The sequence below is a fragment of the Haliotis rubra genome, unplaced genomic scaffold (assembly GCF_003918875.1).
Source record: "Haliotis rubra isolate DU_JTF1 unplaced genomic scaffold, ASM391887v1 Scf156, whole genome shotgun sequence".
Lineage (NCBI taxonomy): Eukaryota > Metazoa > Mollusca > Gastropoda > Lepetellida > Haliotidae > Haliotis > Haliotis rubra.
This window is the reverse complement of record NW_025765514.1, coordinates 1,082,109-1,096,375: the sequence shown is the minus strand read 5'-3', so window position 1 is coordinate 1,096,375 and position 14,267 is coordinate 1,082,109. Positions and strand designations below refer to the sequence as shown.

At 41.6% G+C, this 14,267-nt stretch overlaps 1 protein-coding gene and 1 long non-coding RNA gene across 2 annotated transcripts; one reads left to right on the top strand and one right to left on the bottom strand.

Annotated features, from left to right (window-relative positions):
* Window positions 1-1,026: 1,026 nt before the first annotated feature.
* LOC124270953 lies at window positions 1,027-2,855 on the top strand. Its single transcript, XR_006896909.1, has 2 exons — window positions 1,027-1,550; window positions 1,665-2,855. It is a non-coding gene; the product is annotated as an uncharacterized LOC124270953 (long non-coding RNA).
* Window positions 2,856-8,962: 6,107 nt separating this feature from the next.
* Window positions 8,963-12,121, bottom strand: LOC124270951. Its single transcript, XM_046706018.1, has 2 exons — window positions 11,939-12,121; window positions 8,963-10,426 (listed from the first exon to the last, which is right to left on the bottom strand). The coding sequence occupies exons 1-2, from the start codon at window positions 12,006-12,008 to the stop codon at window positions 9,804-9,806; spliced, it is 693 nt and encodes a 230-aa protein (XP_046561974.1). The 5' UTR covers window positions 12,009-12,121; the 3' UTR covers window positions 8,963-9,803.
* Between the last annotated feature and the right edge of the window lie 2,146 nt (window positions 12,122-14,267).

Sequence of the window (14,267 nt, the reverse complement as noted above, 5' to 3'; positions counted from 1 at the left end):
TGTTATTTATATTATAGACAAATCAAACTGTATATTTCATCTATCTGTAATATATAAGTTGGATTTTAGACTTGTGAATATTTGTACATAGAAAGCAATAAGTATCATGGTTCTGCTCTCATCGACCTGGACCTCCCAGATAAGTGCTCATGTGACTATCAATACTTATGCATGAATTCCTTAGCATGTTTATGCACAAAACTGTATAGTGTTGTACATCAAGACCCTTATGTTGCCGTGCAGGTCATTGTCCATGATCAGATTTGTGTTCCCTGATGAAGAGCTCCATTGCCTGATCGACATTTGTATTTCCCGACAGTGGGCCATATTACCAGAATGGTTTTCTGTTCCTCAGCGTAGAGCTATAGTCCCTTAGTGAGATTGGTATTCCCGAACTAAGAGCTATATTCTCTGAATGAGAGATTTATATTCCCCAACTAAGACCTATAATCCCTGACTAAGAGTTGTCTTCACCTCAGAGGTGTATTCAACATCAGAAATTCCAAAAGCTGATAATGTTTTGTCACAGAGCTGCACAGATCCTTCACTTGTGTTGTTTGTTCCTCCCACACCTGCCTCACTGTCCCGGGATAGGTTGTATGTAACCAGGGCAACAGTCAGCTGCACAGATCCTTTGCTTGTGTTTGTTCCTCCCACACCTGCCTCACTGACACAACAGGTATAACATGTAGATAGTGTCCCGGGATAGGTTGTATGTAACCAGGGCAACAGTCAGCTGCACAGATCCTTTGCTTGTGTTTGTTACTCCCACACCTGCCTCACTGTCCCGGGATAGGTTGTATGTAACCAGGGCAACAGTCAGCTGCACAGATCCTTTGCTTGTGTTTGTTCCTCCCACACCTGCCTCACTGACACAACAGGTATAACATGTAGATAGTGTCCCGGGATAGGTTGTATGTAACCAGGGCAACAGTCAGCTGCACAGATCCTTTGCTTGTGTTTGTTCCTCCCACACCTGCCTCACTGTCCCGGGATGTTGTATGTAACCAGGGCAACAGTTCAGCTGCACAGATCCTTTGCTTGTGTTTGTTCCTCCCACACCTGCCTCACTGTCCCGGGATAGGTTGTATGTAACCAGGGCAACAGTCAGCTGCACAGATCCTTTGCTTGTGTTTGTTCCTCCCACACCTGCCTCACTGACACAACAGGTATAACATGTAGATAGTGTCCCGGGATAGATTGTATGTAACCAGGGCAACAGTCAGCTGCACAGATCCTTCGCTTGTGTTTGTTCCTCCCACACCTGCCTCACTGACACAACAGGTATAACATGTAGATAGTGTCCCGGGATAGGTTGTATGTAACCAGGGCAACAGTCAGCTGCACAGATCCTTCGCTTGTGTTGTTTGTTCCTCCGACACCTGCCTCACTGACACAACAGGTATAACATGTAGATAGTGTCCCGGGATAGGTTGTATGTAACCAGGGCAACAGTCAGCTGCACAGATCCTTCGCTTGTGTTGTTTGTCCCTCCCACACCTGCATCACTGACACAGCAGGTATAACATGTAGATAGTGTCCCGGGATAGGTTGTATGTAACCAGGGCAACAGTCAGCTGCACAGATCCTTCGCTTGTGTTTGTTCCTCCCATCCTGCCTCACTGACACAACAGGTATAACATGTAGATAGTGTCCCGGGATAGGTTGTATGTAACCAGGACAACAGTCAGCTGCTGTCCTCCATGTCTTCATCTAATCTCACCGACTGTTGTCAGTTTGGTTTATTGTAAACCTTGCTGAGAGCTATCATATGACTGAGGAAGAGATCTTCAGCTCCCGACCAATTTGGGGCTGGTTCTTCTACACGACAGTGAGATCATAGAGGGGCACTAACCATTGATACTTTCCCTGTCAGTGATAGCTGACATGCTATCAACATGCTATCTTTATAACATTGACAAAGGTGCTGATTCTGCTGACGCAGGTTTGAGAAAAACAAAATTTGGCAAACATGTAGTCCCAGGAATATAGTTGTTGCATTAAAATTCCCAAAATAAAGAGTCAGTTCCAGTGGATCTCAAAACAATCCTGAAATTCAGTTGTGCCAAATCATTCCAGACTTGAGTAGGACTATTTTTACTATATGCTTTCTAGGGTCTAGGAGAGGGACATCTGTGTGTGTGAGACGTCAGAGGAACACAAACCTGATCATGGTAGTCTGCCTCATCTGAGCACACAGTATCGATACATACCTTGCAGTGTTGTACTTGTTTTTTTCTACATATTAACATACCTGTATGAAAAATGTTCAATATTGTCATAGTGAATGGATTTTGATAATTTCTTTTTGATACTCAAGAGGGGCAAATGCAAACTGTGTTCACAAAATCTTGTCGTCGTCATCACTAGTAGAGTGGTACTTTGTGGCTGCTCGTGACGATTGTGTGTAGCATTACACCATACTTACAGTGCAATATTGCACAGTTCTTATAGTGTAATGTTATACCATGCTTATAGTGTAATGTTATACCATGCTTATAGTGTAATGTTATACCATGCTTATAGTGTAATGTTATATCATGCTTATAGTGTAATGTTACACCATACTTACAGTGCAATATTGCACCATTCTTATTGTGTAATGTTATACCATGCTTATAGTGTAATGTTACACCATTCTTACAGTGTCAATATTGCACCATGCTTATAGTGTAATGTTATACAATGTTTATAGTGTAATGTTACACCATCCTCAAAGTGTAAAATTATGCCATTCTTACTGTGTGATATTATACCATGTTTATTGTGTAATGATACACCATGACGATACTGCTACCATTATGAAAGGTTACACCATGAAAATAAAAACCTGCAATAAAATCTTACACCATCTATGAAAAGTGTATGCTCAAAGACTGAAGTATTTAAACAGGTTAGCACTCTGTACATGATGGCACGGTTATGCCTGTCTCACAAACAGACCAGGAAATAGATGATGCATCACTTACACTATAGCTGGAAAGTGTGCTCCGAATCTCTGCACACTATATGATAAGACAAGTTTACTGAGACTGAACTGCACAAGTGTACCACTACTCTAAAGATTATTTACCATGTTTCCTCAATGAATTACCCCAGCGCCTTCTCTGTACAAGATTCTACACCTTGTGAGCTATAGAGGCTTATTAGGAAGTAGAGACCCAGTGTTTTTAAGTGCAGTGTTGCTTTAGCCCCTGTTACTGACAAATGACACTGGGAAGCTCTAAACAGGGATGAGACTTTTCCGCGTATCCTAAATTTGATCACACTGGGGTCATTCTTGTGAATCGTCCATCTTGGATCTGGCAAGGAGACCTGGCACCCCGGCTCATTTTCCTCGTTTTTCACTCATACCCGTTCTCATCCCTGTCTAAAACAGGACCCTTAGTTTCCATGTTTTATTCTTTCCTGAGATCAATAATCTATATCTAACTTACCCAGAGATTATGAGAGACCCAGCACTATTGTGTTGTACACTGCTTCATACCCAGCGTTTATTGGAGGTCAGTGTCAATTGAAATTACAGTGCTAATGAAGAGGACATACGGTATATAGATTATATGCAATGCAAATGAACAGAAAATTATATCTAGGTCACAATCCAGGTACGCATGATGCAGACTTTCAAATCAAACAAATCACATCAACATATGATTTACCAGGGCCCCGTTCCACAAAACGATCGTAGCGCTAAGATGATCGTAACTCCCATACTTTAGCATAGACTTACGACTGTCATAGCGCTAAGATGATCGTAACTCCCATACTTTGGCATAGACTTACGACTGTCGTAGGGCTAAGATGATCGTAACTCCCATACTTTGGCATAGACTTCGAGGGCTAAGATGATCGAGGGCTTTAAGATGACTGTCGAGCTTAAGATGATCTCCCATACTTTGGCATAGACTTACGACTGTCGTAGCCTAAGATGATCGTAACTCCCATACTTTGGCATAGACTTACGACTGTCGAAGGCTAAGATGATCGTAACTCCCATACTTTGGCATAGACTTACGACTGTCGTAGCGCTAAGATGATCGTAACTCCCATACTTTGGCATAGACTTACGACTGTCGTAGCGTTAAGATGATCGTAACTCCCATACTTTGGCATAGACTTATTTACTGTCGTGGCTGGCTAAGATGATCGTGAACTCCCATACTTTGGCATAGACTTACGACTGTCGTAGCGCTAAGATGATCGTAACTCCCATACTTTGGCATAGACTTACGACTGTCGTAGCGTTAAGATGATCGTAACTCCCATACTTTGGCATAGACTTACGACTGTCGTAGTGCTAAGATGATCGTAACTCCCATCCTTTGGCATAGACTTACGACTGTCATTGCGCTACGATCACTTTGAGGAACAGGGCCCAGTATTGCTTGAATGCCCAGAGTCAAGGTGGTATGGCTGATGGTAATACACATGTGACTGCGTGATGTCCTTAAGTGATGGCCTGTTGACTTCCGTGGTTGAAACAAGATTCAGTGTGTATGTATTGGTTTCCGGAGTGTTAATTGCATGCTTTCAATATTACATCAATTTGTTCTCAGTTAGAAATTGGGTTTATATGATTTTTCTAACTTAAGTCAAAATTATGTCTTTTGTGTAAATGTTTCAGGGTTTTATTTTCTAGATGTTTTGTGTGAAATTCAGAGGATTGGCCTTTTTAGAAAATTGTAAATCTCAAGCCAATTATATGTATGTTGACTATCACAGACTATTTTAATAATTCAGATTAGGTTATGGTCTTGTGAAGATTTAATAGTTGTGTTAATAAAGTGTTTGTAAAGATCAAAAGCTTGTGTGAGCCAATGACAATAACACACAGGTTTCAGGATTTGTCAGAGTACATTTTTTAAACATATATTTTATCCTGTTCGTTTCATGAGATTTTGTACAAGTAGTGCTAATATATTGTGCCAATGTTACACTTGATGTAAGTGTGTATATCAAACACTTATTTGAATGAATTATAAAATCCAAACTGAGTAATCAATTTCATTCTGGGAGAACATTTTACCATGTTTGCTTTTCCAATCATTTCCTTGTTGATACAGAATCACCCACGTATATAGCCAGAATCCATTTGGGTTCTGTCACCTTGTACTATGAGATTGCCCTTTAAGAGATAGCGGTCTTCAAGCAGGTGGTCTTTAATTAGGAGCATGCAGCATTCATGACCAGCACATGTTTTCAAGCCAAACAGTATATTGTAGGTTATGGAACAAGTGAGTGGGTGTAGAGATCTTCAGGGGAGGCTGATCAGTATAATATTCAGAGATAGTCTTGAAATTTTAGGGGAGGGGACAGTCAATTTACTTTTAAAATAATATAAGCAGAAAATGTTTTCTAGATGGGTCTTGTTTCTTCACTGCTCAGGGATGTAAAATTTATGTCCACCCCTAGAGTTAATAACCAGGGTCCCGTTCCACAACACGAGCATAGAGGTAAGGTGATCGTAACTCCCATACTTTAGCTGGAATGGGATCCAATCTCCTCTGTGGTCCAGGGCCCCGTTTCACAATCTCTCGTAAGCCTAAGATCTCGTAACTTTTCTAGTAGCACAGTATAGGAGGTACGAATCCTACGAGAAAAGTTACGAGATCTTAGGCCTACGAGAGCTTTGTGAAACGGGCCCAGCTTGCTAAGGTAATGCTGTTTTTCTTTTGTTACTCAATCACAAATATAGCATGTTTTCCGTTTCATTCTTTTCTTTGACAAAGGACTGTGCTTAATGTTTTAGAAAAAGTCCAGTTTGACTTGCACAGATGCATCCATGATGTCATGTAAGGACTTCTAGTTTCCATGATGTGGGGTAAATGTTTGATTCACTTGTTGTTACAGTATCAACAGGTCATTAGGGAGACTGCAGGCAGAGGTTATCCGAGGTAATCTCCCTGCGTAGTCCAAGACATTTGTGTGGATATAATGGTAATTTATCACAAGATGATTATACAGATATGTTCAAACTTACTGCTTAACTGTAGAGAACAATTGTTTGTTGGCACGTTTTGGGAATGGTCACTGCTCTGCACAGTATGCTGAGAGTGGCAGCCATTGGGCTGTTCCCCCTCTCTCCATGTCTCTCTGACTCTCTCCAAAAGTCCATATACCTTTGCCACTGCTTGTACTGTACAGTGTAAATAAATGATGGACAACAGGACCTTTGCTTGGTTTTACTTTGGTGTTGTATTGATAATGAAGTTCAGGTTGTATAGGGGCCCCGCCGTCCTATGGCCTGTTGCCCAAGGGCAGCCAGCTTGGAGGAAGGTTGGTTGGTTGTTTAACGCAGCATTCAGCAATATTCCAGCTATATGGCGGCGGTCCGTACATAATCGAGTCTGGACCAGACAATCCAATGATCAACATCATGTGCACCGATCTGAGCAATTGGGTTACGATGACGTGTCAACGGAGTCAAGGAGCCTGACCACCCGATCCCGTTAGTCACCTCCAACGACAAGCATGGGTTGCTGAAGACCAATTCTAACCCGGATCTTCACTTGGGGGTAGGTATAGGAAGGCAGTGGTCAGCGGGCTGAACTTGCTTTGTGCAAGTTGGTCCCAAACCAGTTCCACGGATACAAGAGTGACAAGGTGTCTCTGTAATTCGTGTGTTAATGGACTGGTAAACATAACAGAGTTAAGAGTGATTGTAATCAAACGTGCTATTACTGTCGGTTTACCAGGCTCCAGCTCCCGTGGGAAATACAGATTAAGGGCCCGGCTTGGGTAGATTGATAGTATACCATTAAAAAAACCGTAGGGGATATTGGATTTACAAGATTGATAAAATGCAAATGATGAAGAGAAATTAAGGGAAAATGTGACAATCAATTCCATTCCTTTGGAAACGTTTCATCTGTAAGGATATATATTAATATGCTAGTGGTATGCTTGCAAAATGGAATATCCCCTACTTTGTTTTAATCGTATATACGATAATGTTTGATTCCATTCGATATGGGTTCTTTATTTGTATTATGTCAGTAAATGAGTTAAAGAGACTTATCTTTGTGATCAGTGTCATGAAGACCGTGTCTCAGTGTTTATTCGTTCATTTGTTGTTTGACAGGTCTACTCCCAATTGTGAGACTCCCAGTTATGAGACAGTGGAGTAGGTAATTAACAACGAAAACACACCATACTCCCCAGCCTGATAGAATGGATTAACCCTAGCTAATTACTGATTTGCTATGTAACTGAATCTTGTGGAGGTAACTTAATGAAACTTTATAAGATAAATTGATTAACATACTCCAGTAAATGTCCTTAAAAATTAAACTTTGATAATGATAATAAAATATGTTTAAACCAAAATGACTTTCAAACTTCACCATAGTCAATAAAAATGTGTTATCATAATTACATATTCTTCTGAATAAATACAATATTTAATGAACTATTTCTTCTTTGTAAATAAAATCTTTGATAATCTATTTCATTAATCAACTCGTCAATGAACTATGCCTCCTGTGGGTACTCTTCAACAACTGGGCTGATCCCACTTTTATTGTGGGGATGTGGAAACGCCACCTATGTGCACTGAACCATTAATTAATGTGTCTCACAAATGGGAGGACACCGTTTGACACAGTCACATCCCAGCTGTGTCATGTATCCACCAAGTCAGCGAGCCTGACCATCTGAGGGTAATCGGCAGTTTTGTCTTGTTGAAAACCAGTCTAACGCCATGTCTTAGTAACTTCCGGTGTGACGGAAGAGGAGACCGGCAACATAGGTGTTGTAAGAGAGGGAAAAAAGCAGATGAAGGTTTGATGTGAGTGGTTGTGACTCTTAATCAAACTTGACTACTTCCACGAACCCGGGTTCGATTCCCCACTTTGGTACAGCATGTGAAGGAGCCTTTACCTGGTGTGCCCCTTGGAATATTACTAAAAGCGGCGTAAAACCTTACTGTCTCGCTTTTAGTGAAATACTGGATACGCATCATTCTTTGATGAAGAAACTTTTCCTCACCTATTTGTTACGTTAAAGACGTCTGTACACAAGTCGTTTTGACTAGCATCCAGAAATCAAATTAAGTGTCGCTTCAGAGAGCACACGAAATACAATCAACGAACAATTGGTTGAAATGTATGGCGGGAGCCTGTATTCTGCTGTTTTCTTCTGGCAACGCGTCATTGAGAAACATACTGGAACAATGCCAACTGGTAGGCAACCCGCCGGTTCTATGGGCTGGTATACTCAAGTACCTAACCATCGGCCATGTCACAGCTTGTGTACTTTAACACGGAACTAATGGTAGCTGTCGCTTATTTCTTTCTCGCTGTGTCGCCGATGTGAGGTGACGAACATATTTCACACTTAATCAGATCCTGTAACGAATCTGTGCCCCAAATGAGAAATGACAGTTACTTTTGTAAGTAGTACGTTATAACGTATTCTTCTTGAAGTCTATTGTGATATGACCGATTCGAAGCAGTGACTGAGTTTAGTTTTACTCCGCTTTTAGCAATATTCCAGCAATATCACGGCGGGGGACACCAGAAATGGGCTTCACACATTGTGCCCATGTGGGGAATAGACCCGCGTCTTCGACGTCACGAGAGAACGCTTTTACCATTAGCCTACCCCACCGCCCACGATTCAAGGGAGAATACAATTTGTTTTTCATTACTTCATTTTCCAAACGAATACCTAGAGACACAATTCTATATAACCCTATCCCTCCCCCTCCTCAATAACATCCGAGTTTACAAAACGCGTACACCAGCTGTCTACATACCTGCTTTTTTAAAAAGAAGCACAGGGGCTTGTAACGCTAAAAACTGCCATCAAGGTATATACTGTCACTGACGGGGTCTTAGTATTATATAAAATGATCCTTTATATAGTACTAACACCTCGTCAGTGACAGTATATACCTTGATGTCAGTTTTTAGCGTTACAAGCCCCTGTGAAAAGAAGGTCCCAAAATAACACAAAAATGGCGGTCAGTGTAAACGTTTTAATAGATGAGGTATATTTAGTATGAATAAGTTGTAACTATGTACGTGTGAACAGAATGACGATACAAAAAAAAGAAGAAGTAAATTTACCTAATTCAGTAATGCATTAGTGTATACATGACGTTATTATTTACACGTTAAAACTTTTCGCTGCAAGTACTACCACCATAGAAAAACTGCATCCTAACGTCACTAGACGGAGTTCAGTTTCCATCACGACCTTTACATGTTAGTATACTACTAAAAAAAGTTCATACTACTGGTTTTGTCACGCAATATCCTGATTGGGTGGTCCTCAAATTTGTATGTACATAGATTTACTCCATGTAGTTTAAAGACTTAATGCATAATGGATAAAAATCAGTCAACTTTGCCTATTGACAAGACCTGGTTAGATGTAAAGGTTTGCCATCTGTGTTCGAGCGTCATTCGTTTCATATAAAAGTTCAATGTGGAGAGGATCCTATTACAACTGCTTGGGCACAAAATTAACATCTGTGACATAAAGTCATAAACAATGAAAATCAGGTATCGTGCACCATAAATTGAGCAACATATCCAATAAAGTTTATGATGCAAACATGTGTTCTTCAGTAATAAGTATTACATTCAACAGACGAAGTTATTGTCCATAAACACGTTTAAGTTATATAAAATTGCCTGTATTAAGCAAAATATACACATTATGCTTCATTATGCATGAAGATATTTCGTTCCTGCCATCACGTCCTCCAAACTCGTGTATTTGAGCTCTCTCACCACCTGTACACAATTAACAAGAAGCTAATTATATATACATAAGTGTGCATTCATGATACGTGGTATCTAGGCCGGATCCACGCACCTGCCACCAATCGCGCTTGGGACGAACTGTTTCCCGAACACACCGCACATGACGGAAGCCATTCGCGCGTTCTCGTCGCGGCGTTCTCGTTGGTGCTCGTTACGGACTCTGAAACTGTTTCCGCCATTGCTGAGGAAGTCGTAGGCTGTCTGTCTATCCTGGAAGGGCCCGGTTTGTCTGTGTCCATTCTGGAGTGCTGTGAAAGGGTCTACGCCCCCGGTGTTTGTTCTAGTTCCAGTCGCAAGAGAGTGAGACCCTGTCGCAACAAGACGTCGCGTTCCACCCTGTCTACGAAGCTGCTGAGCGCGTCTTTGGACGTTTCCGAGACGTTGTGGGCGGCTGCGGTGATTATCTGGATGTGCTGACGCCGTTAGGTTCAGTCGTGGTCGTCGTCTCCGGTGCATCCGCAGACGGTGCCGTCGTATTGCGCCTCCCCGGCCTGTCTCATCGCGGCCATGCTGTGACCCTCTGTATCTCGCCCTCCACACCCCTACATTCGTGTGGGCCCTTGAGGATGTGTTGACGGCCGGTTCGGGGTCCGCGGAGTTGCTGTCGCCGTTGGCTATTGTATAGCTCATCTGTATCCCCGCGCCATCTTCATTATCTGGAACAATCATGAAGCACGTTCTTAACAAAAGAGTTCCCTAAAAACGGAAATGTACCCAGTTTTAGAATTTGTCATTGATGACTCCACATAAGGGGTTAGGCCGTAAGAGGAAGAGTCGGCCTCGAAAATAGTCTCACAGTCACTGAACTACATTATTTTCCCTTCCGCCCATCCCTTTCTGCAATTCTAAATCCTTTATTTAGATTGCCTCGGGTTACTTTTCAATAAACTAGAATTATTTGTTTCTATCAGACTTATATATACTCAGAAACTAACCGTTTGTCCAGACTCAAATAGTGAGATGGGATGAAACGGTGTTTAACGTCGCGTTCAAGACGGTTGCCCTGCTCCGTGCCGGATTTCAGGTTTATAGGAATTATTTGTTTCTATCAAACTTGAATATATTCAGAGACTAAGCTAGTTAATTAGTACATATTTTACAGAATAAAACAGTTCCTAAATTATGATCACAAAATATAATAAAAAGGAGCCCAGAGATTTTCTTCAGTTTCAGACTGAAACTGTGGAAATCTTGCCACATAATCTAGACTTGCATGGACTTTCTTGAATATATTTATTTATGGGTTTGTATGACAGACTACTTGTTAGTCTATACCACGCACGAAACACCACAACAAGACAACAGATGTGCGAGTTGTCAACACTAATTTCTACCAGCTGATAACGCCTCTTCCCCCTCGGTTCTGTCCCGATGTTCCCGGCTGCCTGCGAGTCTGCGTCATTCAACACCACACTACACCGGGTTCCCCTCAACGTAAACACTCCAGTACCGAGCTTCACCCCCTATCCCCAGCCCCCCGGCAACGATAACGCAATATAGATCCAATTACCCCACCCACACTTGGACGATAAATACAAGACGAGTCTGTAAGTAGAGACTGTTTGGTAAACATCTCGGAATATGCTAACACTTCTACAGGCAGAACAATAAATTCCTAACAATGTGAAATTATCAGCTACTGAAACAATGCAGAACCATCTTATCTGCATAAAACACGACACAGCTAGAGCGAGTGAGAAAACCCGCGACCAACAAACTACAAACAATGTCACGATACGATGAAGAAAAAATATACAAGAAAATCTTATCCACAAATTTGTATGTTTTCTTAGAAGAAATATCAGTATTACAACTAATCATTAAGAGTATCACCAAAAGGTTGCGAAAACTTGGAATTCCGTTGTTCAAATCAGAGACCATATAATAAATATTTTATGGTCTCTGTTCAAATGAATGTAAGTCTTCGACTAATAAAACAACCCGTTTTAATGAATGTGATGTAGAGTTCTTCAAAAGTTTCACTGACACGCCATGTTTCTACTAATTAATCAATCAAGGAGTTGGACAAAAGTCGAACAGTGTAGAACACCAATGTGAGAACCATCTGAGGAATTTTTGAAAAACAACGCGAGAAATAGGTCAGGAACATTAGGAACTCCTCAGTAACCCTTCTGAATATTAGGAAATATTAAACAATATTCTGTTACCTGACTGTCCCACTGAATCCGATAAGATGTACGCGGTCAAGACGAGACTGACGAGAAGGAAGTCCTTCATCGTGGAGGTAGAGAAAAACTTGCTAACTTGAAGATTCCTCACTGTTGCTTACTGTCTTGAGAACTGTGAAAACCAAACTAATTTGCCGTGTTTGTGGGAAGGGCTCTTGAAGGGGGGTCCGTACAGCCTTGTCGGGGATCCTGGGGAGGCGAAACACAGATGATGGTGTGAGAGGTAATCCCGACGGTTACAGCCAAACCATAAGCTTGGTGTTTACGTAAATTGCACGTGCTATCAGGGAGTGTATGACATAGTTTAGATTGATTCGTAAATCTTGAACATTTCTCACTTTCCATATGATGATTATTAGCCTGTCTCACGGACCCTGAGCCCCGTTATTTTACCTTCTGCCAGCCATTTCCGCAACCCTAAAGTCTAACTGAAGGAAGTCTAGATTTACTCAGGTTCTGACTCTCCCATGTCACTGGGGCTCCTTTCAACTTTAATGTAATTATTTGTTTCCATGCAAATTACATATATTCAGAGACTAAGCGTTAGTCTATAAGATGATGTGTTATATTTGTGTGAAGTGATGCTCTTTTATGGAAATCGGATGTGTTTTAAACTTTAAACTTAAGTTTAAGTGCAAGACGCCTACACAGGAGCTCGAGACGTTCCAGTCACTTACACGATGTATCTGCTGTACACAGTTCTCATTATTAGGTGAAATTGGGTTTAACGTCATGCTTGAGAATATTTCGCTCATATGACGACGTGCATGCGTGTGTATGTGTATGTGCGGCTGCTTGTACTAGCCCAGACTGAAGCTGGTTTTATAGTGCTAGCCCACTGAGATACCATGCCGCAGTGAAGCATGAATAACCCACTCAGATACATTATACTGACTCCGAGCCGACCAGTCCTTGTTGTACCCATTAATGCCGAGCGCCAGGCAGGGACCAACAAGTACCATATTTTAACGTCTTTTGGTATGACGAGGTCGGGGATCGAACCCGCGACCTTCCGCTCTCCGGGCGGACGCTCTAACCACTACACCACGGAGGCGGTTGCATACATGCTGAGACATTACGAATCATATGAGATGGTGAGTGATTATACATCAATATTCTTTCAGGTGGTGTTTTGGCGACACGAATCTTATATATTGGTAATGTCTTATTTCTGATCCGCATCCTATTCAAAACACCAGACTACACCGACGAGATTCACGAGCTAACACCTGAGACATTCCCTTTCGTTTTCCTATATCTCCTGTAGCAGTTTCATATTTATGGACAGAATTATAGATAATCTGAAACATTTGAACATGGCGCTTATGTTCGGTTTCAGTGTAAATGGTATCAAAACAACAATTTTCTACCAAATGTCACTAAACACATAATATATGCTCTGAGTTGCCTTTAGCAACCTATGGTTCTCGTAATGCCCCAATCGGGACCGGGTGGTCAGACTCCCTGACGTAGTGCATGTCGTATCACATCCAGATATCAGTTAATGGAATGTGCAATTATTTACCGACATCTGTCATATAGCTGTAATATTGATGAGTGTGGTGTAGAAAACAAACTAGCAACCGTACACAAATACTTATATTATACATAAGCTACACACAGTGCTTGTTAAGGCACAGAAACATGAAATAATCAAATGGAGCGCACATCTTAAGTCATGTTGAATGGTCCGGAACTATGTATTGTTTCTGCGTGTAGTGCCACCCCATGTAGAGCCTCACCAGCAGCACCCACACTGCTAGAAGCAACCCAACACCTCTTATCTTCTTCGATTCCAAGAGGGTCGTGACCAAAATGGCGGTAACGACCACAACAGCCCACCATCCATGACACAGAGATGTTTTCCAACTTGGAAACCTTAAACCTTCATTTTCGAAGAATCAGTTATGATTGTTTCTTCTTGCACCCCCAAGACCTACAATGATAACCCATCTGTGTAGCCCCGCGTCACCGCACATTCCGTCACAGTACCGCCTTTCTGTAACGTGGGGCGTGTACCATGCAGAGCTTGCCAGTGTACATACTTGTTTCTCTATTGAGCGTGTTCGCTTTTTACGCCGTGTTTAGAAATAATATTGTTCAGAGGAAAACTACAAATTTGGTCTAGAACGCATTCACGTAGAATATGTCCTTCTGTCCCCAATGAGTGAGTGAGTATACTTAAGCGTCGGTTTCAGCAATCGTAAATATTCTTGACATCCAAGAATGTATATACAATACCTTTGTGTGCTGGCGATAAGGTGTCTTACTCTGAGAGGTTCTAATCTGGGATGGGACTCAACTCCCA